The sequence below is a fragment of the Camelus ferus genome, chromosome 12 (assembly GCF_009834535.1).
Source record: "Camelus ferus isolate YT-003-E chromosome 12, BCGSAC_Cfer_1.0, whole genome shotgun sequence".
In the NCBI taxonomy this organism is placed as follows: Eukaryota; Metazoa; Chordata; class Mammalia; order Artiodactyla; family Camelidae; genus Camelus; species Camelus ferus.
This window is the reverse complement of record NC_045707.1, coordinates 22,772,317-22,788,221: the sequence shown is the minus strand read 5'-3', so window position 1 is coordinate 22,788,221 and position 15,905 is coordinate 22,772,317. Positions and strand designations below refer to the sequence as shown.

Genomic DNA, 15,905 nt, shown 5'->3' with positions numbered 1-15,905 from the left:
GATCATTTTGGGTACAGTTGGTGGTGTCCCATAAAAGTGACAATGCAGAGAAACAGAGTTTGGAGTTAGTGTCCTAGAACCAGAGGGAACACATGATCCAGAGAGTGAAGTCACTGGCTCAAGGTCACACAGCCAAGAGAAGAAGGTCTTCCTGGTCAAGTCCAGTGCCCCCCCGCTTCCCTGTTACAGCAGAATGAAGGGGGAGGGAGCTCCAGAAGAGCGCTGAAGACCAGATGCTCAAGCACAGAGCATGGCTCCCTCTGGTGGTGGCAGCAGGCAGGCACAGTCCAGCTTCCAGAGTCTCACCCAGAGTCATAGGTAGACACAAGTGGCTTTTTTTCTTTTTCTTTTTTTCTTTTTTTTACAATTTTATTTATAACAATATCTGTGTTATTTAGTTGTAAAGGAATTCAGCAAAAATTATTAAAACATTCGTGTCCCCAAAACGGGGCTGCCCACTTGCCCTTCCTTGGTGTGCCCCACTTCCTCCTTGTCCCCAGGGGGAGGGGAGCCTGGGGGACTGTTTACCAAAGAAAGTCTCCAGCCCTGGGGCCATGGTGGGGGCACTAGAGAGGGAGAGGGCCTGTCTGGGGGGATATTGGGCGTGGCTATCCCAGAGGTGCCCCTGGAGCTGGGGCTGGGGCATGGGATGGCCTCCTCCAAGAAGAACTGAAAATCTTCATCCCTTCCTTCCTACCTTAGCCAGAGCCAAATCTTCCAGACAGGGGCAGCAAAGGACACAGCTTCCCCCAAACCCAAGAATTGGCCCTCAGGGAGCTGGGGGTGGGGGGATGAGAGGGGAGAGCCTTGACAAAGTGTCTTGTACAGGGAGGGGGAGGCAGCACCACCAGCTCTCCCATTGGGGGTGCGTTTTTGGCTGGAAGGTGGGACGTGGGGTCCCCTCATACCTGTAAGTCGCAGGAGCCCCCTCTCTGCTCCCCCCCCCCCGGAAGGCAGCATTGGGGGGGTGTGCTGAGGAGCAGGCAGGAAGGAGAACGGAAAGAGATAATACTGTGCTCGCTTGCTCACTTGCTCGCTCACATATAAAAAGTAATTCCTTCATTTTTACATTTATACATCCCGGCAGGGCCGGGGAGGGGTTGGCTAGGCAGGAGGGGGGCTTGTTGAAGGACTTCTCTGGCAAGGGGCAGGAGGCTCTCTGGGGGAAGTCCAATGGCGCAGGGCCCTATGCCAAGGGGTCCCCTATCTCGTCTTCAGGGCCCCGGCCCAGGAGTTCTCGCTTCTCATCCGTGCTGGCCAGGGAGTGGCGGCTGCCGTGACCACCCATGTAGAGTGTGGCGTACACGGGGTTGGTGAAGTTGGTGGGCTGCAAGGTGACAGAGGGTTGAGGTGGGCTCAAGGGCTGGGCTCTGCGGCCGGGCTACCCCACCTCCTCCACCTCCATTCCATCATACAACCCAATACCTTTGGTCACCCCACCCACAGCCCCTTACCCCCGTACTGGAAGCCTCCTCCCCTGTTCTCCCAGCCCACCTTGTCAGGGTCCAAGGCAAAGTCAGCATCCAGTAGGCCCCCTACATCATCAGGCTCCCCGCCTTCGTACATCTTATAGGTGGGGTTCCCAATCTCCACATTCATGGCCCCGTTGGTCATCCGCTGGTGTTGGAAGCCCTTAGCCCTGGGGAGAGGTAGGAGCATTAGGGGGCAGGGATTCTAGGCGGGTAAGGCTAGGGCAGTAAAATCACAGCCAGAATTTTCCAGACTCCCCATAACTCACCCTCGGACTCGCCGCTTGTACCAGAACACCACCCCTGCTACCAGAAGCAGCAGCAGCAGCAACAGCAGAGGGATTAGGATGGAGGCCATATCTAGAGGGGAGAAGGTGGGAAGCTCAGTCAGAAAGGCCCAGGAGGCACAAATCCCTCGGTCCCAGGTCCCAGCCGCCCTGCCTCCCCACCCCCTGACACCTACGTCCAGGCTGCTGTTGGCTGACCACTTGCTCCTCACACCGGGGTCCTGCCATGTGGGGTGGGCACCTGCAGACAGAAGGGGCAGAGCTGAGCAGGCATGACCTCCACAGCCGTGGCTGCCAGGGAGACTGGGAGGGGCCGCAGGATCCCGAGAGCCTGGCTCAGACTTGGGAAAGGGTGGGATGATCTAGGTCTCTGAGGCTCAGGCCCAACTCACTGGCATTCAGGCATCATTTTGCTATTCATGGTGCAGGAACCGCCATTGCTGCAGTGGCCAACGCAGGTCAGACAGCTGGGGGCCACCCGGCCATCAGAACAGCTGCAGGAAGGAGTGAGAGGCTGGGCAGGGCTGGTGGAGGGCATCCGGAGATGGAAGGGATGGGGCGGGGGGAGCAACGGGGGATCGGAGCGGGCGGAGGAGCAGAGGGTGGCACAGGGCAGGGTTTAGCTGGGCAGACCGTGGGGCCCCACTCACTTGCAGGTGACGTCCCCACTCTGCTTGTTGACCACGCAGGCCCCATCGAGACAGCGGCTACACTTGTTAACTTCGCACCTTGGCCCCTCGAAGTAGGCGGTGCAGCGGCATTGCCGGGAGCCGTCAGCAGCCATCTGACATGTGCCTAGGTTCTCACAGTAGCCAGAGCATTGCCCTGTGGTTTAGGGGGTGGGAGAGTAGGTGCCTCAAACCCCATCCTTGTGAGGGTCCTCCACAGGTTATGGGGAGCAGCTGGACACCTGAGGGGACCCCCAGGCCTTTTGGGTGATGTCCACCTCCTCCTGAGCCCCCTGCTGTCCCCGCGTCATAGGCTCTAGGGTACAAAGATGTCGCTGAGTATCCTGACAGGGAACTACTTTTGCTTAAATAATCCTGACACTGCTGAGGGAGTGAGGCTCGGGGGAGGGGGCTGACACTGACACCTTCGTGGGGCAGCGCCAGCTGCTTGGGCCTGGCTGAGCTATGAATGACCTCCCTCCCTAGGACTCAGGCCCCAGCTCCATCGTCCCCTGCCCCAGGGCCCAGGGCCGGCTCACTCACGGTACTGGCAGCGATCTCCCAGGAAGCCGGGAAGGCACCGGCACTGGGGCTGGTTGCCCTGGTTGACAGTGCAGGTGCTGTTGTTGGCGCAGTAGCCCGCACACACCTGCTGGGTGCATTTGGGGCCCGTGAAGCCTGTGGGGCACCGGCACGTGGGCATGCCTGGCGGGAGAGGATGTGTGAGTAGGACTGTGGCCCACTGAGCTGCCCAGCCCTATTGCGGGGAATGGGGCTGGGAGGACCCCGGTGGGAGGCAAATGGTGGAGAAGAGGGACACTGGGGTTGTGGGCAGGAGGCGGGGCAGGGGGGCAGAGGTGAAGTGAGCAGGGGAGGGGCTGGGGATTTGCTTGAAGGGCAGCTTGAGGGTGGGGGCCCTGGGGTCCAGGGGCCCTGAGGAGTCCTGGCGGGAGAACTGAAGGCCATACCAGAGGGGGAGGCAGCGCAGGTGCCCCCGTTGCGACAGTGCTCCCAGCACTGGTCCAGCTCACACTTGTCGCCGGTGTAGCGGGGCTGGCAGCGGCACTTGGGCTGCCTCCGGGCGTTGAGGAAGCAGCTGCCACCATTGAAGCACTGCAGGTTACAGGTTCCGGGCCGAGGGGCTGTGGGAAGGACCATAGGGGGCAGAGCCAAGGGAGAAGGGGACTTCAGGGGCCGCGGAGGGGTGGCCCTGGAGCAGGGGATGGGGACAGGGCGGGGCGTGGGCTTACCGTCTGGCGGGGGCGTGGGCGAGGGCACAGCCACACACGTGCCATTGTCCAGTCGCTTCCCATTGGGACAGGTGCAGACGGGCCCGCTGGGGCTCAGCAGGCAGAGCCACTCGCACTTCTTGCGGTCACAGGGGTTGGTCACTGCAGGTGGGCAGGGGTGGGAGGGTGCTGAGCCCTGCAGACCTAGACCCTCGCCTGCCCACCAGGACCTGAGGCTGCAGCTGGGAGACCCAGGGCCCCCAGGCCTGCCCTCTCCGCCCACCTTCAGGCTGCTTGTGCTGGTGGTACAGGACCACATCGGAGGCGTGGCTCAGGGCCCCCGTCAGGTTGATCAAGGGGCTGTGTCCAAACTTATGGATCTTGAAGACACGGTTATTGATGTAGGTGACGCCGTAGATGTAATCCTCAAAGACATCGATGCTGAAGGGGTGACTTAGGCCTGGGGAGGAGTCAGAGGGGTCTCAGGCCCTGGTCACACTCTCCAGGACACTGGCCCCCACAGCTCCCGACACCTCACACTCAACATGTCCCAAAGTCAACTCCCCCCAGACTATTCCTCCTCCTGTGGCCACTACTGACAAAAGATTCCATCAGCTCTAGAATTCGGGGGACAGGATGGACTTCTGTTCCCTCTCCCCACATTTGCTAAGTTCCTACTAGTACCCATGGGGCCTCCACGTAGCTCAATACTCATTGGTAGAATGAATGAATGGACAAGTGGCCCAGAGGTCAGCAGAGACCACAGGCCTGCATGGCTGATGCAGGGGGGTCCAGCTGGGAGGGGCCTGAAAGGCGCTGCAGGATTGTTGGGGGCCAGGCCGAGGAGGATGGCAGGCACTGGACGAGGCCTTGGACTCAGAGGGGAGGACCACAAGGCCTGCGGTCAGGGCTGGCCGAGGCTGCTGGCGGACGCTGACCTCGTTTGCTGTCAGCAGCCACGATGGGGTCTGTGCCGTTGAGCCGGATGCTGCCGATGACTGAGAGCTTGGCATCGGCCCAGTACAGCCGTTCATTGTGATAATCCACGGCCAGGCCTGGGGGAGCAGAGAGCACTGTGAGGGCCTGGCCTTCCCACCCCAGGCTTGGGGAAAAAGCAAGACTGTCTCCATGTTTGGGACCGCTCCACCCTGGTCCCGTGAACACTTCCAAACACCTCTTCTGGGAGGAGCCTCCATAACCCACCTGTCTCATCCCCATCCAAGCCCTTCCCCTCCCTGGCTTTTGTGTGGCCCCAGGCTCAACAAGCCTAGCCCTCCCACACCCCCTGCCCCCCGGCCACACGGACCTGTGGGCCATTGGATGTTGTCCTGTACCAGTGTCTCCCGAAGGGTCCCATCCATTGCTGCCGTTTCAATCTTGGGGTGGTTCCCCCAGTCTGACCAGTACATGGTTCTGAGGAGGGAGAAGGAGTGTGGGTAGGACCTGAGGCTGCCGGAGGAGGCCTGTCAAGGTGGGCACAGGGACTGCTGGGTATTGAGAGGAGGGTGTTCTGTCCATCTCCTCCAGAGAGAACCAGGGGGAGTCAGCTTCCTGATCAGGTTAAGGATCTTTTACTCTAAAACCACAATGTGCTGATCTGGGGTCATCTAAGTAGGCAGAGCTGCCCCCTGAAGCAGAGAAGCCTAGAACCTGGCCACCCCTGACAGCCAGTCAGGTGGAGGTCAGGCCCCATCCGAGTGGGCCAGGGAGACTCCAGGCAGCAGGGGGACGGCCAGGGCTGGGGCAGCCCAGAAGAGCTGGGGCCTGTGGAGGCCTCTGACCTCAGACTGGTCTGGGAGGGGAAGGACACACTGGCGGATGCTGGGCACCTGCCCCCATCCCAGGGGCTCCCTGGCCCGGCCCAGATGCCCCCCTCGGACCGCTGCCCACCCCCTTCGGCGGGTCCACCACAATGGCGTGGGGCTCGTCAATCATGCCGGAGATGAGTGTCTTGCGGTTCTCGCCCTTCATCTGCGCCACTTCAATCACATCTCGGCCCGAGTCCGTCCAGTACACGTTCCCGGCCACCCAGTCGACAGCAATGCCCCTCGGCATCTTGAGCCCTGAAATCTGAACGGGGAGGTCACCACTTCAGGGGCTACCGCCTTTCGTCTTCCTGCCCATTATCCATCCTCCCACCCCTCGCTAGCCTGTCCCTGCTAAATACCATCACCCTGTTTTATGAGGAACAAAGTAAGGCCCAAAGAGGCTAAACAGGATGGCAAGACAGACACAGTGGGCTGGCAGTGACAGGAGTGAATGCGGCTCTGATGCTGAAGGCCAGGGGCCCGCCGGCCCTGCAGCCTTGACCGCGATGTGGCAGAGCCAGCTACTGATGATAGCGCTGCTCTGTCCGCTTGCTGTCTGAGCCTCACCATGTAATCCGAAGGCTGGCCTGCCCTCCGGTCTCACCCTTTGCCCCCTCCGCTGTCCTTTGCAAACTCTGCTCTGAGCCGTCTACTCTTTGGAGTCTTCCCACCCAGTCCATGTCTCCGTGTAGATCCCACCCCAGGCTGGGTGCTTACATTGAGGTGGGTGACACCCCGGTCAATCTGCCGTCGGTGGCGATTGGAAGTGGTGGGGGGCGCGGCAGGTGGTAGGCTGCGGTAGGAGATGGTGCCCGTGTGCCAGTTAGTCCAGTAGACGCGGCCGGCCTTGACATGGACATCCATGGCATCGATGCGGACACTCTCGTCACCCTGGAAGGCCTGCTCGTAAGCCGAATGGGGGTGACTGGGGAACAGGCTGCGGATCTCATTGTCGTCAGCGATGTACAGGACCTGATACTCAGAGCCTGGAGGGACAGAAGACCAGATGTTGACGGGGGTGAAAGGTGAGGTGGGGCTGTTGGGCCTGGTGCTGGGAGGAGCCACCCTAGATGTGCTCCCCATCCAGCCCAGCCCCTCTCCCACAATGTCTTCTCTCCTCATGGAACTTTCTGCCCCAGCCAGAAGCCTCTGCTGATCCTGCCCCAGAGCCAGGCTTGACGGCTCTAGCCTTAGTCCTTAGAACTTCCTTCTCCTCTCCTCTCCTCTCCTCTCTTGAGCTGATCTAGTGTGACCTGATACTCCAGAAAGCTGTCTCTCCTCTTCCAGCCTTAGGGACTTCTGCCTATTCACGGCCTCTGGCTGGCATCACCACGCTCTCTGCTCCAAACTGTCTGATATCTGCTCGTGGGTGCACACGCATGTGGGGATGTATGAGCATGGTCATGGAGGGGTGTAGGTGTGCATGGGCATCTGAGTGCAGTTGGGCATGTGTGGTGGGGTTCTGTGTATCTATACGCCCCTATGTGTGCACAGGTGTGTGTACGTGGATGTGGGGGGTGTCTGTATTCAGGCACAAGGAAGGTACAGGTATGTGTCAAAGAATGTGTAGGAATAGAGCTTACACGTTCTCACAAAAAAAAGAAAAGGTGAATATGCAAAGTGAGTGACGGATGCGTAAATCCAGCGGGGGGATCCTTTCACCAGGTGCACATTAATCAGATCATCACCTTGCACACGTTAAATATCTGACAATTTTGTTAATCATACACCTTAGGGCAGCTGGAACAAAGTGTAATGGGAATACGCAAGTGGGATACACATGGTGATGCGTGTCTGTGCGCTCTCTCCTCAGCCCAGAACTCCTCAGCCCGGCGGCCTCTGCACGGCTGCCAGCTCTACGTGCAGGAAGCTGCACCTGTGGGCCTGGGGTTCCGCCTCAGGCCAAGGGGATATGAACGAAAAACAGCGTATTCCTGGTCCCAGTTTCATACCCGTGTTGCAAGCCGCGCCCCTCTCTCGGTCCTCCCGCAGCGCCTACCTTCCGCCTTGCAGGTGTTGTGCGTCTTCATGAAGTTGCGCGCACAGCTGCACAGGTGGCCACCCTTGGTGTTGTTGCAGAGCTGTGAGCAGGTGCCGAAGCGCAGGCATTCGTTGATGTCTGGGGGGTGACACGGGAGCGTCATGGAGAGTCTTGCGGCTGGGGCTTCCGCCCGCCCGCCCGTTAGGCCCCGCCGCCTTCCTACCCTGGCATCCGGGCTGGCCTGGCACTGTGTGGAAGCCAGTGCGGCAGGCACAGTACACGGCTTTCTCGGTGCGCACGCAACGTGCCTCATCCCCGCAGATGCTGGCATTGGCGGCGCAGCTGGTCAGCTTAGGGTCTGCGGGGACAGAAAGTGGATCCTCTTCCGAACCCCCATAGGCCTGTGCTTCGGCTCTCCGCCCCTCCCGGCCAACCCCATGCCCCAGCACGCCTGTCTCACCGATGCTGCAGCCCTCCTCGTCAGAGCCGTCCCCGCAGTCATCGAACATATTGCAGCGCAGGGAGGAGGAGAGGCAGCGCTGGTTCCGGCACAGAAACTCCTTCTTGTCTTTGCAGTGGGCGGTCTGCGCGGTGGGCGGCTCTGGGGGAGGGTGGGGCTTCAGGTCCTGGGGATTTACCACCCTGCCCCTCTTCCCACTGGGGCCCCCCAGTCACAGGTAGACACCCACTCTAGGCACCCCAGGCTCCTTCTCACTGGCCCCCTGCTCACCACAGTCCTCCTCATCAGTTCCATCTCCGCAGTTGTCGGTGCCGTCGCACTGGCGCCCGATCCACAGGCAGACGCGGTCGTTCTTGCAACGGAAAGGCCGGTTGGGAGGGCACACGAACCGGACTGCAGCGGCCAGGTGGCGGGAGGAGACAAGAGTCAGAATCAGCCTCGGGGCGGGCCTCGGGCCACCTGGGAGCGTGAGAGCCCCGCCCTGCCCAGAGCCCCGCCAGTGCCCAGGAGCCTCACCGCACTCCTCTGGGTTCTCGTCTGAGTTGTCCCCACAGTCGTCCTCGCCATCACACTTCCATGCCAGTGGCTTGCATAGGGTGTTATTGCACTGGAACTCATCCAGGGGGCATGTCCGCACTGGGCACCAGGGGGAGCAAAGAGTGAAAAATGAGCCCTGAGCCCCAGGCTGCTGGGGGCCTGGTCTTACCTCGACCCCTCCCTCCAGAGGCGGAGGCCTAGAGGGAAGAGCCGGAAAGCAGTGGTACCTCCAACTCCAACCCGGGTTTCCTAACTTTCTACCGGCTGGGTAGCTAGGCAGAACTCCCTCCTCTGGTGTTTAGGGGCAAGAAGCCTTTGAGGGGAAGAGTGTCCAGAGGGGTCCAGCGGGCCCTCTTTCTCTGGTGGTCGTGGCAGGGTCCTGGGCCGACTGTAGTTCAATGCCCCGGACAGAGGAAGAGCACTGGGCAGGGAGTCAGGAGACCTAGGTTCCAGTCCCTGTCCTTGGCCCATCAGCACAGAGCCAGGATTTCTGCCCTCGCTGCTGGGGTCTTTGCACCAAGCCCCAGCCTTCTCTCACCTGGGCTTCCCACTGCCCTCTCTGGGCTGTTGAGCCCAGCCTGGTCAGCTGGGGGCAGGTGCTGCCTCATTGCCCCAGGAAGGGAAGTGAGCAGTGACTTTGCTTCTCAGGGCAGTACCTGCCATGTAGAAACTTGTGGGGTGGGGCCTGGAAGGACACAGTCTAAAGGTTTCTGCTGGATTTCAACCCAATTCGCTCCTTGACTAAGTGCTAGTGTGGGGTTGGGGGGATGGCGGGAGGGCTGGGGAGCCAAGCTCAGGGGCTCACCGCCAGTGCCACAGGCTTCCTCATCACTGCCGTCCATGCAGTCAGCATCTGCATCACAGCGCCAGCGCAGGGGGATGCAGTGACCACTCTTGCACTGAAACTGGTCCATGTCACAGCGGGGGGTGCAGTCTTTCTGTGGGCATGGAAGGAGGCGTCCTGGTCAGATCTGGGCACCCCTGCGGCCGTGCCCTGACTCTTCTGAGGCCACCCTTCCCTCCTTCTGGTCTCCCTGCCCACCTCATCTGAGCCATCTGCACAGTCATGATCCCCATCGCATTTCCAGCGCCCGGCAATGCAGCGGCCATTGGCACAGGAGAACTCACTCTCAGAGCAGGGCCGAGGGGCTGGGGAAGGACAGGGGAGAGACAGGCCCCAGGAGGGTGAGCATAGGGACTCAGCCTTCAAGGGCATCTCCAGCCCTTGAAGAGCAATGTCACCCATCCCTGTGTCCCTGAAGGCCACAGTTGACTGGCATAATGACCAAGATGCTCAGCCAATCCTGGGCAAGTTAACTGGCTGCCCTCAGGGGACCAGCTGGGCCCAGAGGATGCTCACACTTACCCCTCTGGGGCAGACACATGAGAGAGGGTACGGCCCCTGGCCCTGCCCTCACAACAGACTGTGTATGGGGAGGGAAGGGGAGGGACAAGACCACTAAGACAAGCACCAGGGTTTAAGGAGAGGCCAGTAAAGGATGATGGGCTGGCACAGCACAGGGACAGGTGGGCTCTGGGACAGCGGCAGGGGATGTGGTAGGATCACGGGCACATCAGAGACACCTACCTCTGCAACCCCGAGAGGACAGTGTGAAAATGGAGAGAAACATGAGATGAGGTGAAATGGCACAAACTCAAATACACAACATGGAGTGGGGTGGGTTGGGGTGAGGAGGGAGTGGGCTCCTGACCCCCAGTCCTGGGAGGCGGCCACCTGCCCTAGTGCAGCCTGGTGGTGGTAGGGGCAGAGATGCTGAGCAGGGAGGTGCCCGAGGTCTCCCAGGGAAGGGCACCTGCTGGGCTGTGTGGGGCGGGGTAGGGGACATACTGCAGCTCTCCTCGTCGGAATTGTCCCCACAGTCATTGTCGTAATCACACTGCCAGCGGCCTGGCACACAGCGGTTGTTCTTGCAGCGAAACTGGTAGGGCTCGCAGGTGCGCTCGTCTAGGGGGCAGACATTGGGGCAATCAGGGACAGAGTCGGGGAAGGACGTCAGGGTCTCGGACAGATGCGGTCAGGATGCCCAGGAGCAGGAGAGTGGGCACTCCAGCCTGACAAATGTCAGCGGTGGGAGCCTAGGCTGTGTTCTGAGATGTGGAGTCTACGGCAGCTGATAGGGCAGAAGGGACACAATTCAGGGGAGCTGCTTTGGGGAGGGGATCAAGAGATGCCATCAGGTGGGCAGAGAAAAGTCTGCACAGGTCTGTGCCGATGAAGTGCCGGTGGGGGTGGGGATGGGAACTAGACAAGAGGCAGTGGGCACAGGCCGTGCAGGGACCCAGTTAGCAGGCAGCCCCGGCCCTCCCCAGCCAGCGGACACTGTGCCCACTGCTCAGGCAGAGTGCCTTCCCTGAAGCTCACCACACTCTTCTTTGGGCTCATCTGAGCCGTCCCCACAGTCATCCTCTCCATCACACTTCCAGCGTGCTGGGATACAGCGGCCCGAGTCCTTGCAGCGGAACTCATCCACTCCGCAGGTCATCTGGGCTGCAAGGGGGTGGCCCGGTGGTGAAGGGGAGAAATGTGCTGCAAAGGTGGGGCCTGGGGGGAGTGGCCACCAACAGGGTCGCACGTGGGGGTGGTGGGAGGAGCAGGCGTTGTAGAGGGAGGGTGGAGTCCAGGACACTCACTGCAGTTGGCGGGCTCATCGCTGCCATCCACACAGTCGTTGTCCCGGTCACAGACCCAGACTCGGGGGATGCAGCGCTTGGTGATGGAGCACTGGAACTGGTTGGGGGCACAGGTCACCTCGGCTGTGGGGTTGGGGAGAGAATGAGGACCTGCCCATTCCACCTCCCACCACAGTTCAAGATCACTGTCTTCTTCTAAGGCCTGGCCCTGGCCCTGGTCCTGACAGCAAGTTTTCGGGAGGAAGGGACAGTTTATCTCCAATTTTGGTGTTTTTTGTTTTCTGGATTTGCACATCTCTATACCAAGCACGACGATTTTATGAGCAAACCAAGTCACGCCTCATATAATTTATGTTGCTTATCTAATAACATTACTCGAGAGCAGCGCAGCTCCCAGAAGAAGCGGGGAAGGGGGCAGGTTTCAACGCTAATCGTGTTTCCATGCCCGTCTCCCGCCACCCCCTTCCCTGCCGCTGCCCCAGGCACTCACGGCAGTCCCTCTCGTCCTCTCCGTCTCCACAGTTGTCCTGCCCGTTGCAGCGGAAGATGCCAGGGATACAGCGGTTGGTGTTGGTGCACTTGAACTGGCTGGGCAAGCAGACGTGGATGTCTGTGGGTGGGGGAGGGTAAGTAACGGTGGATGGAGGACTCGGGGGCAGGGCGAGGGCCCCACCCCCTCAGGCTCAGGGCTGGAGCAGCAGAAGTCCAGCCTGGAGAGGCGGCTGCTGTGGGCTGAGCGTCCCCGCCCTTGGAGCACAGTTACCAAAGCCTTGAATCCCAGGGAGGGGAAAGGCAGGGCAGGAGGGTAGTTGGTGGCCGGGCAGCCCTTTACCACAGTTGGCCTCGTCACTGTTGTCCTGGCAGTCGTTGTCCCCATCACAGATGAAGGCGGGGTTCGTGCAGATGCCTGTCGAGCACTGGAATTGTCCTGGGCGGCACTTGAACTCGGCTGCCAGGAGGGAAGATCAGCGTCAGAAGGGCCGGTGGTGGGTGTGGCCGGCCCGGGCCTCGGGAGTCAGGCAGCCCTGACGCAGGACCCTGTCGCCACCCCGCCCAGGCACTCACGACAGTCCGGGGGCTCGTCCGAGTGGTCCCCGCAGTCATCCTCCGTGTCACACTTCCACCAGAAGGGGATGCACTTGTCGTTCTTGCACACAAACTGGAGGGCAGGCGGGGGCGAGAGGGGTTGGTGGGGGTCTGGGGAACTCAGGAGGTTTTCTTTTGAGGGGCAGGGATGTTTCAGAGAAGCAATGGGTCAGGTACCTCGGGGGGAGGTTGAGCTGGATGGAAGGTTGGGATGTGGGGAGTGCGGGAAGGCCGGGCGAGGGGTGTCTGTGTGGAAGTGGGGGTTAGGAGGATGGGTAGGGGGTCAGGGTTAGGGTATGGGGGTGTTTGTATGAGGTGACGGGTGTAAAAGTATTGCTGTGGGGAGACAAGAGGTAGGCAAGAAATGTGGGGGTGTTAGCGTGGGAAAACCAGGTGTGTGAGGACACTAGAGCGGGTGCTGGGGTCCAAGGAGGAGCTGGGGGTACTGGTGGGGGGACGAGGCATCAGTGAGTGGGGTCTGGGGCCGAGCCTCACCTGGCTGGCAGTGCAGTTGGACACACAGTTGCGCCCGTCGCTGCCCAGGTAGAAGTTGGTGGGACAGGCACACTTGTGTCCGCCCCCTGGGGACAGCAGGCACAGGTTGCTGCAGCCGCCGTTGTTGACCTTGCAGGGGTGATTGGGCACTGCGGAGGACAGGCAGTTCAAGGGCAGCTGACTGGCCCAGGTTATGGACCACTGCTTCCCAAGCCCCTGGCTCCGGTGGAGGGACGGCAGCACTGGCTGGTGATGCATTTTCTGAATCTTTGAAAGGCTGCCTAGCCTGATAGATAGCCCATCTACCCTGGGCAGAGGTGGGACAGAGCCAAAGCCTGCTCTCTCAGGGGAAGCTGAAGCCAGAGACAGGAGAGGACTCTCTCGAGCTCCCAGGACCAGGCCTGGCCTGAACCCTGCCGCAGCCTCCTTCATGCCCTTCCTCAGCTCTGCCCTGCCTGCCTTGGGGTCCGGCCTGCTGGACGGGCCTCAGGGCCTTGCTGCAGCTCCTGAGAGCCAGATCGCAGCCTGTCTGTACAGCCTCCCAAGTCTCCTGGTGTCTGCAAGCACTGCTCAGTCGGTGCCGGGGGAGGGTCGGACAGGAAGCCCTCGTGCCCTGCTCCCTGGTGGCGGGCTCTCACTCCGCAGCCGCTTACCGTCGGGCTGGCGCAGGGCGTGGAAGACGTGCAGGTCCATGGGCCGGTGCAGCGTGCTGATGAGGAGCGTCTTGTTGGTACCCGTGGTCTTGTGGGCACGGTTGATGGACTTTGTCTCCCAGTCGGTCCAGTAGACGTAGTCCTCAAACAGGGTCAGAGCGAAGATGTGCGGGATGTCCTGGCTCAGCACTGCGGACGGGGCGGGGTAGGAGGGGCGAGGGCCAGGCAGCCTGTCAGCACCGAGCAGCACCAGGCACCTTCCCCGCTGGGCCTCCTGAACCCCACAGCATCCCTACGAGGTGGGCCCTAGCCCCAGCAACAGCCCCAAGGGACACAGCTAGTAAGTGGCGGAGTTGGAACCCAGCTCCTCCAGGCCTGTCTGCCAGCAGGTCCCTGCTCCACAATACTTGAAGAGCCCCTGCCAGGAAGTGGGGGCACGCTGAGAACCCCAGCCCCAGCCCTCCCACTCCCACCTGCCTATCACTGGGAACCACCTCTCTCTCTCCTTCCCAAGGGTGCTGGTGGTGGCTTCATGCCTGGGAGGGTCCAGGAGGGCATGACCCGGGGTGCTCTGAACCCCCAGACCTCTGGTGGGTGGCGTCCTCAGACCATGCCCTCTGGCTTTTAAGCCCACTCTTGCCCCCAAATCCCGATCCCCTGTAGCTTCAGACCCTCCCATCCCCACCAGGTCTGCTGTGTCTGAGCAGTCCTCACTGGCACACTGACCAACACGGCGATTGGAGCCATCCAGGCTGGCAAACTCAATGTAGTCCTCACGGGCGTCAGCCCAGTAGATGCGTTCGGTGACGTAGTCCAGTGTGAGGCCATTGGGCCATGTGATCTTGGTGTCCACGATGACACTGCGGTCAGACCCATCCATGCCGATCCGGCCGATCAGTGAGTGGTCCCCCCAGTCTGTCCAGTACAGGTACCTGGCAGGTGGGTGGGCAGTGAGCCCTGAAAATCAGGGACTGGTCCCACCTGGAGCCTGAGGGGAGGCCGGGTCTGGACGCCTGAGCGCACCAGCTGCTATCAGGGCTCCCCAGCCCTCCTCACCCACATACCCGTTCTGCACATCCACCACCAGAGCCCGGGGCTCACGGAGGCCGGAGCTGACCAGCACCGCACGATAGGCCCCATTGAGCTTGGACACTTCGATGGTGTCTCGGCCTTTGTCACACCAGTACAGGTTGCCGCCAACCCAGTCCACGGCCAGCCCGTCAGGGTTGCTGAGGCCCGTCCGGTGCAGCACCTGTGGGCAGGGGCAGGAAGGAAGGGCCCTGGGTGACCTGGGCAGGACTCTCAGCCTCTCTGGGAGAACAGCAGATGGAAAAGGCCCTCCCTGGCCCTGGTGTCAGCTGAGGCTCAGGGAAAGAGGTCTCTAGGTGTGAGAGACCACACCCCAAAGCCCGCAGTGCTCAAGAGCACAGGTTTAAGGGAGGTCAGGCATAAGGGGGGACTTACTGCTGATCAGGGAAAGAGCAAGAGGACTCTCCCAGACCTTGCCCGCTGGGCTTGGAGAGAGGAGTGAGGACAAGCAGAGTCATGCAAGTGGCTCAGTGGGGGGGGGAGAGAAGCCGTAATTCAGTGGGCTGGGTGGGCAGGAGGGGAGATGGCCTTCGGGGAGGGACCCTGGGGCTGGCTCTCGGCTCCCGGCCTCACCTGTACGTTACTCCCATTAAGGTGCATCCTTCGGATCATGCTGCCCTGGGTTGTCACGTCCGTCCAGTAGATCATCTGCTCTCGGTAGTCAAAGTCCAAGGCGACAGCGTTGTTTAGGCCCTGGATTTGGGGGGTGGGCAGAGGGGTGACCAAAGAGTCAGGATGTGGATGGCTGGAGAAGTCAGTGGAGGGTGATGATCATGGGCCCAAGTGCGGAGAATGAAGGGCTGGGCAGGGCGAGGGAAGCAGCTGTGGGCTGGGCGGTCGGTGGGGCGAGGAGGGCTGTGTCTGGCACCTGCTTCAGCAGCGTGTAGTTGGAGCCATCCAGGTTGAGCTTGCGCAGGTAGTACCGGTTGGCGAAGATCAGAAATGGTTCCTCGTCTGCAGACAGAGGGTCCTGGCTCAGCTGCCGGCTGAGGCACCCTCCAGCCCCGCCAGATCCCCAGCCTGTCTTCAGCTTGGCCGTCCCAGCCCTTCCACCACAAACCCTGCCGGCTGCCCAGGCCAACCGCACAGCCTCTAAGTGCCCGTCTCACCAGTCACAGCTTTGCAGCTGTGGGGGTCACCGCCGCGGGGGGCGTAGCCCTCCACGCACAGGCACTTGTAGCTGCCGTGGGTGTTGATGCAGCGCTGGCTGCAGGGGAAGGTGGTGCTGCACTCGTCCACGTCAGCGCATGTCCGGCCATCGTCCTTCAGGCGGAAGCCAGGGCGGCAGCGGCACTGCGGGCACAGGGAGCCTTGGGTGGGCACCGGCAGGGGTCTGGGCCACCCCAGGAACTGCAGGCCTCCCACCCTGGAGACCTGGGGTCAGAAGCTCTCCTGGGCCTCCAGCTCCCTCCACCCGGGGTAGCTGGCTCTGATAGGGAAGCCCAGCCTGGCCAGGGGGGCAGGCAGCAGACAGGTACTGAGCAGTCTGGC

General features: G+C 61.3%; 1 protein-coding gene across 1 annotated transcript in view; it reads right to left on the bottom strand.

Annotated features, from left to right (window-relative positions):
* Positions 1-333: 333 nt before the first annotated feature.
* LRP1 (LDL receptor related protein 1) overlaps positions 334-15,905 on the bottom strand; it is a 77,004-nt gene continuing 61,432 nt past the window's right edge. The window contains 34 exon segments of the mRNA XM_032493155.1: positions 334-1,327; positions 1,495-1,639; positions 1,739-1,829; positions 1,933-1,997; positions 2,149-2,250; positions 2,407-2,581; positions 2,968-3,129; positions 3,393-3,566; positions 3,675-3,815; positions 3,937-4,113; positions 4,592-4,708; positions 4,960-5,067; positions 5,546-5,723; positions 6,179-6,447; positions 7,461-7,580; positions 7,666-7,800; positions 7,903-8,043; positions 8,173-8,295; positions 8,419-8,538; positions 9,245-9,377; positions 9,482-9,588; positions 10,289-10,405; positions 10,823-10,948; positions 11,092-11,214; positions 11,582-11,701; positions 11,924-12,040; positions 12,157-12,250; positions 12,673-12,821; positions 13,326-13,514; positions 14,052-14,257; positions 14,390-14,577; positions 14,988-15,107; positions 15,283-15,368; positions 15,524-15,707. Coding sequence (XP_032349046.1) covers positions 1,187-1,327; positions 1,495-1,639; positions 1,739-1,829; positions 1,933-1,997; positions 2,149-2,250; positions 2,407-2,581; positions 2,968-3,129; positions 3,393-3,566; positions 3,675-3,815; positions 3,937-4,113; positions 4,592-4,708; positions 4,960-5,067; positions 5,546-5,723; positions 6,179-6,447; positions 7,461-7,580; positions 7,666-7,800; positions 7,903-8,043; positions 8,173-8,295; positions 8,419-8,538; positions 9,245-9,377; positions 9,482-9,588; positions 10,289-10,405; positions 10,823-10,948; positions 11,092-11,214; positions 11,582-11,701; positions 11,924-12,040; positions 12,157-12,250; positions 12,673-12,821; positions 13,326-13,514; positions 14,052-14,257; positions 14,390-14,577; positions 14,988-15,107; positions 15,283-15,368; positions 15,524-15,707 — 4,743 coding nt within the window. The 3' untranslated portion in view covers positions 334-1,186.